The sequence below is a fragment of the Rhinolophus sinicus genome, chromosome 18 (assembly GCF_057876585.1).
Source record: "Rhinolophus sinicus isolate RSI-liver-muscle chromosome 18, RSI-T2T, whole genome shotgun sequence".
NCBI lineage: Eukaryota > Metazoa > Chordata > Mammalia > Chiroptera > Rhinolophidae > Rhinolophus > Rhinolophus sinicus.
The window spans coordinates 12,177,017-12,198,679 of NC_142518.1; the positions used below are offsets into that span (position 1 = coordinate 12,177,017).

Here is a 21,663-nt window from a genome sequence, read left to right on the forward strand (position 1 = left end):
TACAGAATAATAGCTAAGAGCTTTAGTGTTTGAAGAGAGATAAAGTTGAGTTTGAATTCCAGCTCTGCTACTTGGTAGGTGGGTAATTGTGCATAAATTACTTAACTACTCTTAGCCTAATTTGTAAAATTAGAATGATGAAAATAATACCTATCTCATAGAATGATTGTTAAGGATTGAACAGGGTAATTCACATGAACCCTTAGTGCAGTGCTTGGCACAGAGGAAGCTAAATGCTGCATAAATGACAGGAGTGAATAGATAATTGCAATATCGAATGCTGTCCCCTATAGGAAAGGGGACAAAGTTTCCGTAGAGTGCTGTGGAAACAAATGGTTGAATTAATATCATCATAGGGTAAAAACCCAGTGCCCCGAGAATGCTTGGAGTATATCAGCAGTATTTCAGTTTTAAAATTCTGTAACAAAATGGGCATTTTCTTGTTCTGACTGAATAGTGGTTTTTCATTTGCACTCCAGGTGATCTGCATGGGAAGCTGAATGATCTCTTTTTGATCTTCTATAAGGTAAATGATTATTTTACTAAATATTTGCATTTTTGTTGGGAGAGGGCAGTCCTAGGGCAGATAACAATATTAGTTTTATTAGAGAAATGTACAAATACAGATGTAATGTAACAGTTTTTATCCAAGAAGCTGAAAAATTTGTACCTTTTGGTTTTTTGCACACATGAAAAATGTTCTTTTAAATTTAATTTGGGTCTTTGTTTAATATTATTGTTATCTGTACATTCATTAGGATTTGTACCTGATTCTATTTATGGTCTTTATTACCATAGTAAATGTCTAGATGGCACAGAATGGGGAGGGGGGTAGTTTGTTTTATTTTTATTTTGTTTAGAAGTGAATATGTCGGGCGGCCAGTTAGTTCAGTTGGTTAGATTGCGGTGCTTTTAACAACAAGGTTTCCGGTTCGATCGCCACATGGGCCACTGTGAGCTGCTCCCTCCACAACTAGATTGAAACAACTACTTGACTTGGAGCTGATGGGTCATGGAAAAATACACTTAAAATAAATAAAAAGTTAAAAAAAAAGAAAAGAAAAAGAAGTGAATATGTCACACACCAGTCTTCTCTTGCAATGCACACTAATTTTGCATGGAAGGAATCCCCCATAGGAAGTTCCAAATCTCTCTCTTCTCTACCGGATTCACCACCGCTGGGCTCAGTTGCTCTTGCAGTACCGTGACTCCTCTTCATTTGTTGGGTTTCGGTTGTGGAAGCCCATGCAGAGGGCACAGAGCAGGTTGGCCTGCATGGAGTTTTTCTGCATCTCTTTGATTGGAGTCATTTCTCTTTCTGAGCCAGCAGTTGTCAACTGAATGTTTGCTTCTGGGATGACTGCATGTAGAAAACTGATCCTGGGGTGATCCCTGCCTTTCCAGGTTCCCCTTTATCTCATTTTTTGATTAATGTGTCATCCCCACAACTAGCATGTTGAATAATTGGGGATATCATAGGTGTCTCAAATGGGCTGAAAGAAAATATATTCTGATTATTATGATGGCCAATCATTTCTACTCTTTGGAGGCCGTGAGAGCTTGAGTAAGCCACATAACTCCATAAATCTTAATAATTTTTTTGGCTGCAATATTCTTGAGCTTCCACCCCATAAGAGGTTGTCTTGTGAATAAAACAGCATATATCCAAAAGCATTTCTTGAAGTACTAAATGATAATGGCAATGCAAGGTTTCCATGTAATTCATTCGGAATGGAGGTTTGCTGGTCGGCAGCTGAGGGTGCTGGTTAAAGAGCAATTCTAGAGATCAGCCCCAGAATCCACGCTGGGCAGGGAAGGAAGAGAAGCCAGAATGGGCCAATCACTTATGAGAAATGGAAGGACTGACGGATTGGCATGCTCTCTGAGGTCAGGGAGCAGGCTGACCGGGGTGAGGGCCTTAGGAAGCAGAATGGGTGGGAAGTTGCAAGAGGAGTCGTCCTAGGGGATGCGTGGGTCCAAGGTGGGGTCCGGAAAATGGGGAGCTCAAGTGAGTGAAAGAGACTAGTGGACATGAGGAGGGCAAGCACACGGAAAGCAGGTGTATTAAATGAGTTGCCCACTGGACTGAGAGATGGGAGCAGGGGAAGGAAGTTTAGTCAGAGGTCATGGGCTTGGAAGGAGGAAAGGCTTTTATTTGAGGCTGGCAAAGTGTTGGTGGAGCGAGTGGACCCTCCCCACTCCTGACCCTGAGGTGTTTATACTGTGGAGGAATGGGTCGTTTCCTTCCGGAGGGCTGCAGGAGACAGGAGTCCTGCAGCATCTTTAAAGGAGGCCTACATTTCCAGAGGGAAGTCCTTCTGAATGAGTTGAAGGCAGAAGGGACTTTATTTACCGGGAAATGGGGATTCTACTGGCCAAACTGGAACGCTGTGGGAGAGGTGGAAGAATGGACTGGTGAGATGAATGCCGAGGAGTCGCACAGTTTGGGGAATGGGATTTGTGTAGTGCCATGTATAGCATCATAGAAATGTTCAGAAGTTCAGTCCTGCTGTGGTTGACAGTTACAGTCTGAGGAGGGAGGAGGGGTCAGACCACAACAGAAAATCTGGTCATTATTTCTCCAGATGTTTTGGGAAATACAGAAAAGGGAAAATAGTTGAGTAAGCTAAGTGGGAAAAGTGACTTTCGAGGCATTTAGAAAAGAAAATTTCTCAAGAGGTAGTTGAAGATATTAAGGTGTATGATCAGGGAAATGATGCTGGAGTAGACAGATGAGAAAAGAGAGAATTCCGACTTGTTTCTTTAATTCCATTGGTAAAACTATATGGAACATATAAAACTGGAAGGTGCTAATATAAAGATTGAACAGGAGGAGGTGGGTGGTAAGAAGTGCTATAAAAAGAACTAAAGGTAAAAATAATAGCATTTACATGAAAGCAAGAGATATTTTGAGAGTTAACCAATCATAGTATTCAGGAAGTGGAGAAAGAGAGCCCAGTGTTGAAAGGCGCTGTTATTTGGGATGGGTTTGGGTAGACACAGGTGAGAGGATTGTTTGGAAAGCAGGAGTCTGCAAGAGCCACGAGTTGAATTTTAACAGGCTTGAATGAGGAGCAGGGAAGATGCATCTTGGATGTGGAATAAACCACATGCACCAGAATTTTGAAAATTGCCTGGCTTAAAAGGGGAAACTGAGGGAAGAGCCCTTGATGACAGCAAGGTTCCACTTTGAGAAACTGAAAAGATGGTGTAGTTGATGGTGTGCTTGCGATGATGGTGAGTCACTTAGCTTATGGGCAACGAGTGTCCTAAGTTAAAAGTTGGGGAAGAAAAGGGCAGGACACAGAGATGTCTTAGGAAGCTATGCTGTTTGATGATCTTTAACTTGCAAATTCAGCACTTTGCCTTTTTCTGGCTCATTTTTTTTATCTGAAGTTTAAATGAGGAATGATGATAGATCGCAGAATATATAGTGCATCCTAAAACCATGAATCCAAACTGTTCTGGAAACAATGATTTTACACAAATACAAATGATAGTGATAACCCACATATCTAGAGGTCAAACTCTTGCCTACTTTACTATCTGCCCTTATCATTCCCACTGAAACCCAGAATTAAGTATAAAGGGTTTCTGAGCTCTTGAAATCGTTGCCACAAATCTAATGAACTTTACTCACAGGACAGGCCCTACCTAGGCCCTTTACTCAAAGACCAGTGAACATATATCAGTAAAACCTTATCTGACACGTATCCTACAAGTTTGCCAGTCTGACTACCCCTCCACCCCACTCCCACCCACAAAGCAGATTAGGGAGTGGGAGGGGAAAGGCAAAAGTGAGAAAAAAGTGACAATAATGAAAAATAAAAGCTCTTCCTGATAGTAAGAGGACATCTAGAACTCTAAAACGAGATAGGAAATGAAGCATAACGTTCAGTGACCTGGGGCGGTGTGTATAGGGAAGAACGTTCTAGACTTCTCAGAGGGGCCAGAGGGCATGTGTAGGTTGATGTGTCTGCATGGTCAAGAAGGTTTCAAGTTCTACAGTGTACTCTGTTAAGAAGTAAAGAGAACAAATGACACATTTTCCACACTCTCAGCCAAAATGGTTAAAATCATTTAAAAACATATTCTAGTGTTTAAAAGAGTAAACTTCAGTGATCTGGAAAATTCATTTCAGCTATGCTTACAGTATGAATATCATTATTGGGTCTTAGGTAAAGGAGGATGAGAGAACGTAAAAAACAGAAAAATTAATTGAGAGAAGAGTAATGGGCCAGGAAAGTAGATGAGGAGCAAAGAAAGACAATCTTACACACGAGGAGAGAGCTGGGGAGTGGTGGTTTTCTCTCTGGCATCAGCTCCTAAGGTTGCCTGCGCAGGGACTACAGCAGGTGCCAGCCATGATGGAAGCAATCACCAGACTGCTTCAGGAAACGGTAGAGTTTCTGTAATGCTGGCGGATTCTCGCTGCCATACTCAGCGCATCACCAAGGTGCTGAATCCCGATTACCTGTGACGCTCTGTGTGTGGCGCTTTCCTCTGGTTCACACAGGATCGAGCCGCCTCACTGTAAGCCATGGATTCTGCCATCTTCTGTTTAGAAGCAGCTAGGGACCATGCTTTCACTTATTCTTATTTAATTTATTATGTATTAAAATGATCAATTTATCTTTATTTATTAAAATTTTTATTTGATTCAAGTTCTAATTTTATTTTATTCAAGTTCTGAATTGCAGGGAGTAGTTCAGAAATGACAGCCTGTTAGAGTTTTTTTGGAGCTATAAATGACCAAAGTTTATATTATGCTCTGTCTGACTGATTGTTCTCCATCAACCCAAAAGAGAATCCAGGAAAACCTTATGCTTTGAATTAAGGCAAAATTGTAATTCATCTTTCAGTGGTTTTTTTTTTTGCTGGACAATTTCTTCCTCATCAGTTCTTTTATACAGTATAGGATGATTAGGCTTCAGAGCTGGGGCTGACTCAAGGCCAACCAAGGGCATAGCCTGAGAGGGGGAATTATAATATAAGATCCCTGAGATACCTCGCCATATTATTCTTTTCATTCGAGTGGTTGGTTTGCTTCAAGACTTCTATTGTTATAACTGATCACATGAACAAGTGAATCTGTCCACTAATTTATTCATTCAGTAAATGTTTATCTGGTTCCTACGTGTTCAAGGCACTATATAGAAGCTGTGGGAAGACACAAAGATGAATATGAAATTCATTCATTTCACATATACTTATTAAACACCTATGATGAATCAGGTACTGTGCTAAGGGGTGGCCATCCTGTGTGACTAAGATGCAGTTTTTGGCCCCAAAGATGTCGCAGTTTAGCGGTAAAGGTCAACTAATAAAAAAACAAGACAGTTCAGATTGGGACATGTTATGATTGGGATAAGCATGAGGCTCCAAGGGAGCAAATTGGCGGGGCACCTAACCTCATGGGAGACTTCCTGGAGGAGGTGACATTTAAGACAATCCCTTCAAAGAATTTTAGTAATTTAGTAAGAGCCTAAATCATGAAGGAAAATTTTGGAGCATCATAAAAGATTTTATGCTCACATGCTTTATGTAGTGCACTGCAAAAAATAATGGGATTTGTACTGATGATTGTTTTTGATTGTTTGTTTTGAGATTTTGGTTTCTTTAATATTTGGTTGTTCTTAAAAATGGTATCATGTAGCACCTTAAGACTAAGCCAGACATTTTCAGATCACAATCACATCTGGGTTTGAGAATAATTCCCTCTGGGTGCCACACTGTTAACCACGACAGACCTGTGCTAAAAGGGCATCTCAACTTTATATGGCTTCAGGTATCATCAAGTGAAGCAATTTACAATTTACATAGCATTAGTTAGGTCACATTTTTAGATTTTATTTTCTGAAAAGGTTAATTTTAATCAGCCACTTTTGCTTATTTAGAGTGACCAATTTGAAATACTTCACTCAGAGCCTTTGCTAAAATTACAAGACATTTTTCCTCCTTGAATACAAAGCTTGAAATGTTAGGATCAAGTATTGGCAAATTATTTTGTTAAATTCATGCTGTGAACGGAGACCTCTTGAAGCTGAAAAAGAGATGTACCTGGACAGAGAGAAGCTAATTAGCTCTTAACCCTGTGGGTGTCATACTGATGCTGTCCATTGGAAACCATGCCGTCTTGTTTTCTTTTTCTTTCTCTCTTCCCTACCATCCTCCGCCCCTGTGGTTTTCCAGTTGAGAGGCTCATTAAATATTTTCTTTTTCTCTGTATCACTTGTATGCTTCACACTGCTACAGAGGTCAATTCTTTTCCTTTTGAGATTAAGGCAGTACCTTGCAATCAGAAGACTAGACCTCTAAAATAGGATTCGGAAAAGAAATAAAAATTAAAATAATGTGGAGTTGAGGTCCAGAGGTTATTGTTTGACGTGCCTTGGTAAAATGTAAAAAAAAATAAAAAATTAGAATACCTTCTAGATGTCTGTTTTACAATGCTTCAGTAGGAAATAGGTAAGAATATAGGGAAATGTCTTGTTTTTGTTTCTATTCAAGTTAATTGTATATAGTCTGCTGTTTTTTCCCCTGCAGGTCATCTTAATGCTGTTCAGAGTTGTAGTTACCCTGGGTTTTCTACATTTGTCAACTTCATTTCCATGAAATAGACGGTTTGTTGTATATCAGCTGCAGAATAGCCAGACAGTTTGGTTTACTGGAACTGAGTGAAGGATGGGGTATAGCAGCAAGTTTTGCTTCTATGAAGGAAACCCAGAGAAATCACACTCACCAGAAGCCTAAAGACTTCCTAGAGACTTATGTCCAGGGAGACTTAGCTCCTAATCCTCTTATCTGTTTTCCAGTTCTCTTATTATTCTAAGACTAAAACGTGTTTGACTCAGACTATATATATAAACTAATATGACTAATCCTGAACCAACAGGGCAGGTCTTATGCATCCAAATGAGTCTCGCCTTCTATGAAGCAGTTGTCTTAAGAGGCTCCACATTTACAGGCATTCAGTAGACATTTAGGACTCCATTTAGAATCACTTTCAGAGACTGTGGCTTATTCTACTGAAATGAGCTTCATTATCACAAATCTTAGTCTTTTGGCGACGAGTATGACTTTTTGAAAAGGTTAAAACTCATTGGGTGTCAAGCGTAATGTATAAGGTGGATGGCCTAGCTGACCATTATTATTTTTGGCTTAAAATTAGGTTTGACTAAAGGAATTCATTATTCTTTGCTCATAGTAAAGATGAAATACGTACAAAGTTTGGTTTAACTAGCGATGAGAAGTTCTAATACAAGGAAAATTGTCAGCAGAGTTGAACACATGTTTACCATCTATATCTATATCTATATCTATATCTATATCATCTATATCTATAATTTTAGACTGTTGAATGCTTTTCTCAAATTTTGATATTAAGGTTATACTGGTTTAATAAAATGAATTAGAGAGATTTCCATCTTTTGGTATAGTTTGGAACTTAAATACCTGGTTCTCAAACTTGGCTATACATTGTAATTGCCCAAGGAATTAGGGAGAAAATGCTCATACCTGAGTCCTAGTCCCAGAGATTGTGATGGACACCTGGGAACTTTTAAAATCTCCTCAAATGATTTTAATGTGCAACCAAGGATGAGAATCATTGGTTTAAACATTAAAACTACTTGCTCTTGAAAATTGAGATAGAGCTCTGCTACAAAGCCACATGGAGCTAATGCATTGTTCAAGTTTCCTGCCTCTTTTCAGTCAGTTTTAATAGTTGCTAATTTTCAAAGAAATCCTCCATTTTTTCTAGATTGTGAATGTACATTGTCATAGATATTGATACTATATAGTTTACATATAGTATATAATTCTTTTGTTTACTTCTCTGTATCTTTGTCTTTTTTCTGATCTTGAATCTTACGTATTTTTTTCATTCTCTCTTTTTTCACTTATCCTTAATCAGGCTTGTGATGTGTTTATCAATTTTATCGATTTTATTGACTCTTTCAAAGAATCACCCTCTAGATTTATGTCTTCTCTTTTTTGTTTGTTTTCTGTTTAATTAATTTCAGCTTTTATTTTTATTTTATCGATTTTATTGTTCTTTTTCTAATTTCTTAAGATGAATACAGTCTTTCATGTGCATTTTCTTTAATAATGAAGTTATTTAAGACTACACATCTTTTCTAATTTTAGTTTTAACTGAGCCTTCTATTGAACTTGTGGTATTGCTTTTAATTTCCTCTTTGATCCAGTGCATATTGACTATAATTTTTTTTTTTTAATTTCCAAGGATCTTACTTCAAGGAGCTAGAATTTTTCAAATCATATTTATATTTCTTTGAAATGTTACTGGATTATGACATGAGAATGTGTCCTATGAAATGTTTCTTATTTTGAATTTGCTAAGGATTTTTCGTAAAAGCTCCGTGGACAAACGAAAAATTAATTGTATTCTCTGTTTGTAGGATGCAAAGTTCTTCATATATCTATCAAATTAAGTGCATTGGTTTTATATTCAATTTTTGAATATATTTACTTTCTATTATATCTGTCTAAATAGGTGTATTATATATTGCTGAGTAACAGATTACCTCAATACTTAGTGGCTTAAAAGTACAAACATTTAGTATCTCACAGTTTTTGTGGGTCAGAAATTTCAGTAAGCTTACCTGGGTGGTTCTGGCAGAAGGTCTCTCATGAGGGGGCAGTCAAACTACTGGCCAGGGCTGCCATCATCTGAAAGGTTGACTGGAGCTGGAGGACCCGTTTCCAAGATTGCTAACTCCCATGGCTGTGCGCAGAGCATTTCAGTTCTTTGCTGGCTATTGACAGAACAGCCACATGGGACTTCCGCAGGGTGCCTGAGTATTCTCATGACATAGCAGCTGGCTTTCCCCAGAGTGAGTAGCCGAGAGAGAGCAGGAAGAAAGCGGCATTGTCTCCAAAGTTGCACACCATCACTTCTGCTTTTTTTACTATCCATTAGAAGCACTAAATCCATCCCTCACCCAAGGGGTGGCAAATTAGGCTTCACCTTTTAAAGGAAGTGTCAAAGAATTTGTGTATATTATTTTTAACTAATAATTCAATCTGAATATTTCACTATGTTTATATTTTTAAACAACTTTTTGCATTGATAGTTAAATATATGAAGCAAAAACATGTTCTTTTGTTTATTGAATAGAAGTTCATGAATCATATCTTCTTCATGAAATGCTTTTTATTATGATGCATTGTTGCTTTGGGTGTCTGTTTAGCACTTTTAATCTTAAATTCCACTTTGTCTAGTATTAATATTTGAATGTTTGCTTTCTGTTTGTTGCATTTATCTTGTTTTTGACTTCCCATTATCTATTTTTTTTCATATATTTCTCACAAACTATATGTATACCTGAGTTTGTGGGTTGCTTTCTTTTTTTTTTCTTTTTTTTTTTTTTATAGGAGGGCACAGCTCACAGTGGCCCATGTGTGGATTGAACCAGAAACCTTGGTGCTACCAGCACCGTGCTCTAACCAACTGAGCTAAGTGGTCACCCCCTGAGTTTGTGTTTTAATGTAGTTTGGTAATCTTGGCATTTTAAAGGGAGAATTTAATCCATTTACATTTAGTATAACAGCAGATATTTTTGCAGTTTTTTCCTTCTATTCTACTTTGTTTATTATTTATTTCACTTTGTTTCATCCTTTTTTGTGTGTGTGCTGTTTTGGTGAACTGTTCTTTTTTATTATTGTTTTCTTTGACATTTTTACTGTGCTTTTTAAATCATTAGTGGTTATCTTCCCATTCCTGACATTTTAATCAAACAACGCGCTTGTGTTTCTCAAATAGCTATAGCTTTATTCTTCCGGAGAAGAATAAAGGAGGAGAGAGAGACCGGTATCCTCTCTCTCCTCCACTAAGATAAATGTATTTATTTCCACACTTTCCCATGTATGTCCCACATTCAGATGAGATTTGTAGAGAATTTTATTTTTCTCCTTTCACCTCCCCTGCAAATCTTAGCTATTGCTCATGCCATATTTTTAGTTCTTGGTGATTATTAGGTTTTTCTTTATAGTATGTCTTTTTCTATTTCTAGAATCCTTGCTTAGTACTTAAATACAAGTTCTACATTATCACTGTTGATTTATATTTAATTGTACATTGCAAGGTTCATTGTTCACATCTGTATTCTTTCCTCTTGGTTTTCCCCTGGTATGAGGGCTTTCTATTGTTACTGCTGATATTTGGTTAGAATATTTTCTTGAGTTTTTTCCTCTATGGCACGTGTGGGTTTTTCTCTGAATGCAAGCTCCTTGAATGCAAGGACTTTGTATTGTTCACTTCAGTGTTTCTAGCACCTTAAACTGTCTCTGGTTCATAAAAAGCTATCAATACGTGCTCATTTTTTGTGGTATTAGATCACTGCATATTCACATATGTCTTTCTTACACCCTGAAAAACATTATGTTGTTGGTGGTATTTGGTACTTTATACATCTGAAAATGTTTTCTGTCACCCTGAGACGTTAATGATGTCTTGGCTAATATAGAATTTTTGGTTCATAGTCCTTTTCTCCTCCTTTTTAAGGATGTGTGCTGCTGAAGTAAGCACCCTTTTCTTCCCTTTAATTTGTAGAATTTATTCCACTACCTTCTACCTCCCACTATTGCAGATGAGGAATCTGATGCCAGAATGATTCTTTTCCTTTTGTTTTTGTTCTTTCTGTCTGGCAGCTTCTAAGACTTTTAACAGGTAATAGGGATATCTTTTCCCCATCAGTTGTACATAGGAATCATAAGCCCTTTCAAACTTCAGGCTGAAGTCTCTTTTTAACCACAGAAAAGCCCCTCTCTTGTTTATATAATTATTGCCTCTCCTCCATCTGTTCCTTTTTCCTGATTCTGGAATGCTTATTATTGGCATATTAGTTGTCTTGGCTCTGAATTCTAATCTCTTACTCATTCCTCACGATTTCCATCATTTTGCTTTTTGCTCTGTGTGAGAGATTTTTCATCTGCTTGCTCTTTCATGTCAGTAATGTATTTTCTAACGATCCTTTCTTTTACTTAGCTGTAATCTATTGATATTTGAATAGCACATTTTAAATGTCAAGAATTATTAACTTTTTGTTCTTTATTTTATGGTCCTCTTATTATTTTTAAAATAAAGTCTTGTTTCCTTCAGCAGTCCTGTCTCATTAGGGGGCAGGACTTTAGCAGATCTGATTGGTCTGCCTCTTTCTGGTTACTAGATCCCCTTAAGTACTAGATTATTTCCATTTCTTATTTTCTGCTTAAGCTAGGTTAGACCTCTTCATAGTTGGAGGCACAACAGTTTCTACTCCTGCATCAAGAGTGTGAGAGGAGGTCTCTATGTTTCTAAGTATCCCTAAATGCAAGTGTTAATGTTCTTTTAGCTTCAGACATATGGAAGAAGTTCCCCTATGCTTTTTCTAATAAGATCCAGCACCTTCTCCACCAAGCAGGACTGCGCACGTGCTCTGAGGCAGGGTCTCCCCTTAATCAAAGGATCCGCAAGTCCGCTCAGGCCTAGTTTTTCCATGTTCTCACCCAAGGGCTCTCTGCTGCTGCTCCTCTAGCTTTCTTCAGGAGTGGACATCCCACAGAGCCTGTAGCCTCCAACACCCCTCAGACTCATTTACTCATTCCAGACAGCTGAAGGCTGGGGGAAGGAAGACTATCAGAGATGCAGAATCCTTCCCTTTTTCTTTATGTTTTAATGTGCGATAGCCTATATTTTTGGTACTGGCTCATGTTATCTAAACCCAGTGTCAATAAAGTCACATGAATTAATGTATAAGAAAATGTAAAATAATGGGACCTTAAAATCAAAAATAACATGGAGGTCATAACACAATGAATCTCTTAATTTGTATGGTGCTTTACAGTTTTCATACAATTTTATCCACACAGTCTCATTTGAGTTCCAAAGTAGCCCTATGTGGTAAGTATAGAAGTCACCCCCATTTTACAGATGAGGAAACTACAGCTCATAAAAAGTAAATAATTTACCTAAGAACACATGGGTAATAGTGGAGTTCGACTAGAGAATAAGTCTTATTTCTGGCCCAGAACACTATGCCACTGCTTGTTTGTTTGTTTCCAATTGCCTTTAGAACACGTTACATTGCATAAAGATTTCTGGAATCCCTGAGTTATATATTGTAACCTGTATTATATCTTTTCAACTATTTCTATTATATTGATATGAACAATTTAAATGTATATAAATACTAGGACAGTGAATATAAACTAATAACACTTTCTTATGTAGTTTGAAATCTAACAAAAGAGGAATTTGAAAATAGTTTGAAAAAGATTAATATAACTAGAATATGTGTATTATTTCTTGAAGGTAACTTTTTTGAAGGAGGACATATATTTGGATATATGAGTACTTAAATTTTTCTCTTGGGAATGCATTTTTTAAACCTTTGAATTCATCTTACTATGCAATAACGTGCACTCAACCATTTTTCTACCAGGCATGACATGTTTATTTTGTCTTAGAGTTTAATAGTACAGAAGTAAACGAATTAATAGCTATTATAAAGACCAGACCTTTGTCCTGATCTCAGTTCTTTTTCATGCTAACACTGTATTTAAAAGTATTATCTCATACTCAGGAGTGGTAATCAAAATATTTGACAACTAATATGGCCGGTCAGTGAGCAGTGAGAACACACGCTGGCTATCAATACCTGATGTGATTGTATCAGACTGTACTGATGGTATATTAGCCCTGCTCACAGTTACACTTTCCTGGGTACTTTCGTATCTATTGTCTCATTTGATATGGGGAGGGGGACATAGTGTCATCCCTTTTTTGCGAATTGAGGGACTCACAGCCCAGAGAAGTTAAACATTGGGCGCCTTATAATGAAAGACTTTTGTCTTTTAGTTCAGTGTTCTTCCTTGGGTAGAAGTTTATCTTTTCAAAGGAGAAGGAAGAGAAGAGAGTAGCCATTTTTGATAGGACAAATATCAGCTCCTTTCAGAGAAAACTCATAGTAGGTGGTGGGTAGAATGAGCAATCCCCATCCCCCCAGAATCTTCCTGTCCCAAGCTAATTCTTCACTTCCAAGCCCCTTGTCGGAGATGTCTGCCCTAGAAGAGTGAAACTGAAGCAACTGAGCAGATTTTTCCCAATGGAAGAACTAACTCAGCATCTTTCTCCATGTTCACAGTGACATTAAATACAAAACCTTACTTTAAAAGTACATTCTTTTAACTGCTTGTTTTACTCCTCTCCTCCCACAGAATGGTCTCCCATCAGCGAGCAATGCATATATTTTTAATGGTGATTTTGTAGATCGAGGAAATAATTCCATGGAGGTACTAATGATCCTGCTTGTGAGTTTTCTTGTTTATCCCAATGACGTGCACTTGAACAGAGGGAACCATGAAGATTTTTTGATGAATATGAGGTAACCGAGGCCTTTAGATTTCCTCTTTTGTTTCCCATTCTGTAAAATGCTGCCATGTTTAGATCCTAGCAGAGAATTAGAGGTGAACGTAGAAAAGTAGGGATGAGGGGAATCTCATGGAAGATCTCAGTTCTTATCCCTATTTGCAATCCCCAATCTTCTACTGAGTGAGTATATGTAGTTCTGAAGTCCCCTTCGTATCTTTTCTTCCAGTTCTGTTCTTCCTTATCCCTTCTATTATGTTCTTTCTCTTCTTCCCAAGCCCACCATACACACAGTCCAAATTGTGTGCTGGGTAGATGTGTTAGGTCAGGTTTAGAGGTGTGGTAGGTTCTATGAGCAGGCTGAGCTGGAATCATTCTTTTCCTACTCTTTTGGCTTGTCTCAGATGTTGTTTCAGAAACTAGTACTGTGTTTTTCACTGATGTGTGTATTTTTTCTGACATGGTAATTGCTTCTGGCATAGTTGTCCATAAACATATTTGAGAACTGCTGTAACATAGCATGTCAACTATCTGACTCACTGGAGATTTGAGGAATAAAGATTGAGTAAATGGTTTACCCATTTGTGCTGAAAGACATAGTAGGTGACAAATGTTCTGTTTTCCCTTCTTTCTTCTTCTTCCCCCCTCCCTCTCTCCCCCTCCTCTCTTCCCCTCCTCTTCCTCCTTCTCTACCCCCTTTCCTCCCCTTCCTTCTTCTTTTTTAAATTTTTATTTCTTGTTTTATGAAAAATAAGAACCAGTTTGTTCTAGGGCAGTAGAAGGCATAGCATGTTTCTTGCTTTTGGTCCTGGGCTTTTGGGTGCCTTGGTCAAAGCTCAGCAACTGATTGGTTTTGTCTTTTGGACAGTTTTGGCACCTGGCCAGAGTGCAGAGTTTCAAATCTAAATCTTAAGTGGAGAAGCAAATACTAAGACTATGAAGAAAAAGATCCCAAGACTATTATCAGAGGTCCATTATATATAATATAGCTCAATACGTTTATTTGGGCATGCCATGTATCCTTTCATTTATTCAGTTAGCCAATCATATTTATTTAGTGCCACAATGGTTAATGAAAGAGACATGGCTCCTGCCCTCAGAGTTTATATCTAGCAGGCAAGACACACATTGAGCAGGTTTTTCAAATGTGATGATTTTGTAAAGTGGGAAACCCAAGCAGTCTGAATGGTGACTTGGGTTGTATGACATGGAAGTCTGGCATTAGTCTGAGACCTGAAGGATGAATTAGGCAATCAAGAAAAGGCCATGGTATTCCACAGTGAGGGGACAACTTATGCAGAGCTTAAGACAAGACGTTTTAGGCTTGAAAGAAGTTCAGGAGGGCAGGAGCATAGACTGAGGGACAGGATGATGTCTGATAGAGCTGGAGACATAAGAAATGGTTGGATTATACAAAGGAATTTGGACTTTTTTTCAAGGTCAACAGAATATCATTGAGAAGTACCATAAAACTTTTGTGTTTTAAAATGCAGCAGGAAGAGTAATTACGAGAGGGGCAAGAGTGGATATGGGAGCGCCAGTTAAGAAGTAGTTGAAGAGACAGATTATGGATTCTCACTTAGACTAGGGTGGTAGGGACAGAGATGCAAAGAAGTAGATAGGTTCAAGAGGAGTTTAGGCGGTGATGATTTAAGACCTGGTAACGTGATATGGGGACTTGAGAGAGGAAAGAATCAAGGATAACCTCTAGGTTCTGGGCTTGAGTTTGGGGCTACACAGCATCATTCACTGATATTGGGAACATAAGAAGAGAACATTGCAATGAGAGAGGATGATGAGTTCAATTTGGGGTAAGCTGATTTGAGGTACTGTTAAATAGGCAGTTGAGTGTACATGTCCATAGCTCACAAATGAAGTGTGGTCTGCAGATCATTGTCCTCCAGTATTGGCACATAGATAGTAACTGAAGCCCTGGGCAAAGATGAGATTGCCAAGGGACAAAGTGAAGGGAGAAGGTCTGAAGGAGCTTCAACATTTAAGGCTAGATACAGGAGAACTTGCAAAGGAGATTCACCATAGCCCGAAAGGAAGGAGGAAAACCAGGAGACTTTACTGTCACAGAATCCAAGAGAAGAAGCGTTTTGCAGGGAGACTGTGTAGTCAACTGTATTTGGTGTTTCAGAAAGGGCAAGAAAGATGAAGGCTGCCAGGTGTCCATTGGATTTAACGACATGGACACCTTTGATGAATACAGGACTGAATTCATCTCAGAAAACATAATGTTACACTGTAGAAGCCTGACATGACATGATTTGCATGGAAACCTGGAGAGAGTGTGTCGTGTTCCAATTTCATCATGTTGGGTATGAAGGGTAGATACTATTATGCTAAGGCAAGGAAAAGTAATTGGAAAAAATTTCCATCATTAAATCTTCCTCAGCAACTGCTATTTGGACTTTAAAATTCCTGATACTTTCTATTAAAACTTTCAATACCATTACATGAACTATATGAGAGAGGGTATAAAGACCTAACTTGTTTATCTTCTAGACTTTTCTTTGTGTTTGGTCAGTCTGTCTTCCTTCCCTTATAATTCATATACTAAAAGATATAGGAGGTCTGAGAAACTCTATAAATGAAAGGCATTCTCCCACAGAGCTTTCCCCAACCGCCACAGCACACTTCTCTGAATATACAGCAGCATTTACACAACCTATGCTTACCACATATTTTTTAAGCTGTCTTGTAATTGTTTTGTGAAAATGTATCTCCCCCCAACTATACTACAAGCTCCTTGAGGGTAGGGATGAACTCTCTGGCTACTTTCTTTCTTTCCCATCATGCCTAGCAAAGACTTGGGTAAGTAATACTCAGTTCCAACTAAAGTCTAGTTTTTTGAGTTGTTGACATTTGTGATAGTGAGATGTCAAGGTCTCCCCTTTTTGCATGACTCATGTAAGTGGAGGAGCTATCAACATTTAATTAAATATTTTAAATTCCCCCTCCCTTTTTTTTAGGTATGGCTTCACAAAAGAAATCATGTGTAAATATAAGGTAAGACTCATACTGTTTTTTTTTGTATTCTCTTTGCTGTCTATGCATAGAAGTAAAAAAGGAGCCTTCAGGAAAGGTGATGGATGGACTAGTCAGAATCCATACCAATAAAATAAGAGCACAGCAGGAAATCCTGGCCATGTTAGAGGCTTAATTTTCTTCCCGAACTAAAGCAAACGTTTTCATTGTGACTTTTGTGTAAATTTCAGATACAAACATATCCCATTATTTTAAAGGTACCTTGAATTTTGTTTTATTCGGGTATGGTAAAACATGCAAACATGAAAATGGCTGTCCTGAACGAAGAGGTTTTTAATCACAGTTATCTAGAAACAGGAGGCACAGCACACCACATTGGGGGTCATATGGGGAACCACCAGGGTTGGTCAGAAGGTAGAGCGAGTGAGGGGAAAATGTGGGAAAGATCTTTTATTGTGGTTTCCGTGGGAAGGAATGGGGGAAGGTAATGTAAGCAGATTTAGGATTGACTAGTTTGAATAATTTCAGCTACATAAAGGAGGTGGTTGGGGGTGTGGGCTCTGGATTGGTTTGCATATGAAAGGTAGTTTCACTTTGCATATGAAAGGCAAGTCATTTATTATCTCTAGGAATTAGCTAGTCCTGGGAGGGTCAGTCTCTCCCCCAGGGTCATCAAGGCTCCAAGATGTCAAAGTATCAAAAATATAGAATAAAAAGACATGATTAATGCATGCTAGTGGGTTAGTGGCTCCATGTTGACTTCCTTTGGGTGGCATGTTTTGCTTTTTGTCCACACATTGGGACTATTCAATAACTTGAATCTATCAGAAAATTAAATTTACCCAAGTTCTTACTTACAGATACATGGAAAGAAAATCTTACAAATCTTGGAAGAAGTCTATGCCTGGCTCCCAATTGGTACAATCATTGACGAAGAAGTCCTGGTCATACATGGTGGGATATCCGACGACACAGACTTGAATTATCTCCACTGCGTAAATAGAAACAAGGTAAGAAGAATGTTTACATGAATTCTGTCTCAGAGATTTATAAGGGGATATATACCTCCTCTTTTCATTTATTATTTTATATTTATATTTTAATGGTTATTGTAACTCTGAAAATATTAGTACAAATTTTAAGAAAAACTGTGATTGTATGATAAAGAACTAAATGGGTAACTTCTATATATGGGAAAAAATTTTTTAAATTCATGATGAAAGTGGGAAAATAAGAAAATGTTGGCATTTCATATGGTATCTAAAAGTGAAAAATCTAAAAAAATGGTGGCGTGAGGTGAGCCTCTGTAAAGCTCCCCTGGAATTTACAACTAATCGAACAAGAATAACTCCACAAAGGACTCCCTGCACAGCAGACAGGCAAGATGAAGAGGCCCACTACTGCATTCACCTAAAGGTGGGCGAATCACGTGGGGTGGGGGCGGGAGGAGGGAAGGGAGAAGTGCGGAGACAGAGCCATGCGGGCACAGGACTCAGACATAGCTCAGTGCTCCGAGCTCGCTGCATCCTGGAACTACCACAGCTGCGGGAGAGGGAAGAACTTGGATGGCTAGGGCTCCGCTTATGGCCCACAGGACAGAGGGAACAGCATATAACACGGCTGAACCCAATGTTCACAGCAGACACCTCAGAGAAAAGACTGAGGGAAGAAGGCTGAAAACGGTGGTTTAAGCCCTCACTGCTGCAGAGAACAGAAGCCTTAGGCACTGAGACTAGCTGCCCCCTCCCTACCCTCCCAAGCTTGCCCCGCCCCCACCTGCCCGGTGCTAGAAGTGGAACAGTAGCAGTGTCAGATCAAAAGAACAGAATATTTGCTGTTCTGAGAACTGTGGACCACAGACACAGATTCGCAGCCCAACTAGTTCCGGCAAAGGGGAGGGAGCTGTGGAAGCATGACCGGCTGTGGTGGTGGTCGCCACCATTGCTCTGGGCCATCTCTCACAACTCACCCTGCCCCTGGCCCCACCTATCTGGGTGGATCCCTGCAGGAGTAAACAGAACTGCTGAAACATACGGGCTCTGTATCGGGAGCTGTAAGAGCTTTGAAACATCAAAAGCTCTCCCCATACCCACACGGACACTGCGCCCTGAGACCCAGGCGAACTATTAACAGAGGAGAAGCCCGTCTCCCAGGGAATCCCCCCATTGTGTGAGAAGCAGGAATAGTGCAGAGAAAACATAGCACTACCGTGTGAGAGAGAGAAAAAAAAGGCTGCAGTCAGAGAGAAAATAAAACATTCTACCAACAAGTACTGGAAAACAAAAGAAAGACCTCTTCCTATCAACCTGTTGCAGAAGCCACTCCTGTAGATGTCTAGGAAGAGAAATAATAAATCAGTAACTACCATGAATAACCAATGCAACAAGACAGCTCAGAAAGAAAGTGAAAAGTCTCCAGAAAAGGAACTTAAAGATATGGAAATATGTGACTTAAATCACAGAGAATTCAAGATTGCAGTTCTGAAAAAACTCAACGAGATGCAATAAAACACAGAAAGGCAGTTTAATGAACTCAGAAACACAGTCAAAGAAGAACATGAGCATTTTACAAAAGAGATTGAAATTTTAAAAAAGAACCAAATAGAATTTCTGGAGATTAAGAACTCAATGGAAGAAATCAAGAATGAAATAACCAGCTTAGGTAGTAGAGTTGACCAGATGCAAGAAAGAATCAGTGACATCGAAGATAGAAACCTGGAAATTACACAGATGGAAGAAGAAAGAGACTTGAGACTTAAAAGAAATGAAAGAACTCTACAAGAACTTTCTGACTCCATCAGAAAGAGCAATGTAAGAATAGGCATACCAGAAGGAGAAGAAAGAGAGAAGGGAACAGAGAATATATTCAAACAAATTGTTGATGAGAACTTCCCAAACTTGTGGACAGAACTGGATCCTCGAATCCAAGAAGCAAATAGAACACCTAATTACCTCAATCCCAACAGGCCTTCTCCAAGGCACATTGTATTGAAGGTGTCTAAAATCAACGACAAAGAAAGAATCCTCAAGGCAGCCAAGGAAAAGAAGACGGTAACTTACAAAGGAAAGCCCATTAGATTATCATCAGATTTTTCAGCAGAAACTCTACAAGCCAGGAGGGAGTGGAACCAAATATTCAAACTATTGAAAGAGAAATTATGAGCCAAGAATAATATATCTAGCAAAGATATCCTTTAGACATGAAGGAGGAATAAAGACCTTTGCAGACATACAGAAGCTGAGGGAATTTTCTAATACTCGACCTGCACTACAAGAAATACTAAAGGAGGCTATTCGACCACCATCAACAGGGACAATATGTGGCAACCGAAACATAAAAAGGGGGAGAGTAAAGGCCGGAACCGGAATGTGGGAATGGAGAAAGTAAGCGTGCTGAAGAAAATGGAATATTCTAAATATCAAACTTTCTTTTACATAAACTTAAGGGCAACCACTCAAAAAAAAAAAAAATCCAGAACTGAAATATATACTGTAATAAAAGAAGAAACACGAGGAAACATCATAGAATACCACCACACAGAAATAATAGACAACAACAAAAAGGCAAAGAAACAATGGAGACACAGCCTTACCAGAAAACTAAAGATAGAATGACAGGAAATCCTCACATATCAATAATCACCCTAAATGTAAATGGACTGAACTCACCAATAAAAAGGCACAGAGTAGCAGATTGGATCAAAAAACTAAACCCAACCATATGCTGCCTCCAAGAGACATCTCATCTACAAGGACAAGCATAGATTCAAAGTGAAAGGGTGGAAATTGACACTCCAAGCAAATGGTACCCAGAGAAAATCAGGTGTAACCATAACGATATCAGATGAAACAGACTTCAGGGTGAAAAAGATAACAAGAGACAAAGATGGACATTTCATAATGGTAAAGGGGACTATACAACCGGAAGACATAACAGTCATCAATATTTATGCCCCCAATCAGGGAGCACCGAAATATACCAAACAACTAGTAACAGAACTAAAGGGAGAAATTGACCAAAACACAGTTATACTAGGGGACTTACATACATCATTGACAGCTATGGATAGATCATCCAAACAGAAAATAAATAACGAAATAGCAGCCCTAAATGACACATTAGATGAAATGGACATAATTGACATATATAGAGCACTTCATCCTAAAACATCAGACTATATGTTCTTTTCTAGTGTACATGGAACATTCTCAAGGATAGACCATATATTGGGACATAAAATCACCCTCAGCAAATTTAAGAAGATTGAAATCATACCAAGCATATTCTCTGACACAAGGCTTTGAAACTGAATATCAACTGGAAAAAGAAAGTAGGAAAAAACACAAATACATGGAGATTAAACAACATACTTTTAAAGAATGACTGGGTCAAAGAAGAAATTAGAGGAGAGATCAAAAGATACATAGAAACAAATGACAATGAAAACACATCCTACCAAAATTTTTGGGATGCAGCGAAAGCAGTTTTAAGAGGGAAATTTATATCATTACAGGCCTAGCTCAAGAAAAAGACAAATCCCAAATAAATAACCTCATGTTACACCTTAAAAAACTAGAAAAAGAAGAACAAGTGAAACCCAAGGTCAGCAGAAGAAAGGAAATAAGGAAAATCAGAGCAGAACTAAATGAAATAGAGAACAAAAAGACAATAGAAAAAACTAATGTGACAAAGAGCTGGTTCTTTGCAAAGATTAACAAAATTGACAAACCCTTGGCTAGACTCACTAAGATAAAAAGAGAGAAGACACTAATTAACAAAATCAGAAATGAAAAAGAGGAAGTTATCACGAACACCACAGAAATACAAAGGATCATCCAAGAATACTATGAAGGACTATATGCCACCAAATTCAATAACCTAGAAGAAATGGACAAGTTCTTAGAAACATATAGCCTTCCAAAGCAGAACCATGAAGAACTGGAAAATCTAAACAGACCAATCACCAGCAACGAAATTGAATCAGTCATCCAAAACCTTCCCAAAAGCAAAAGTCCGGGACCAGATGGCTTCACTAGTGAATTCTACCAAACCTTCAAAGAGGATCTAATGCCAATCCTCCTCAAACTCTTCCAAAAAATTGAAGAAGAGACACTACTCCCTAACTCATTTTATGACGCTAACATTACCCTGATACCAAAACCTGGTAAGGACAGCACAAAAAAAGAAAACTATAGACCAATATCTCTAATGAATACCGATGCAAAAATCCTAAATAAAATTCTAGCAAATCGAATACAACAATGCATTAAAAGGATTATTCATCACCACCAAGTGGGGTT

At 38.4% G+C, this 21,663-nt stretch overlaps 1 protein-coding gene across 1 annotated transcript in view; it reads left to right on the forward strand.

Annotated features, from left to right (window-relative positions):
* PPEF1 (protein phosphatase with EF-hand domain 1) overlaps window positions 1-21,663 on the forward strand; it is a 105,931-nt gene that overhangs the window by 62,142 nt on the left and 22,126 nt on the right. The window contains exons 9-12 of the mRNA XM_019755387.3: window positions 480-526; window positions 13,219-13,385; window positions 16,348-16,384; window positions 17,224-17,373. Coding sequence (XP_019610946.2) covers window positions 480-526; window positions 13,219-13,385; window positions 16,348-16,384; window positions 17,224-17,373 — 401 coding nt within the window. The remainder of the gene's footprint in view (window positions 1-479; window positions 527-13,218; window positions 13,386-16,347; window positions 16,385-17,223; window positions 17,374-21,663) is intronic.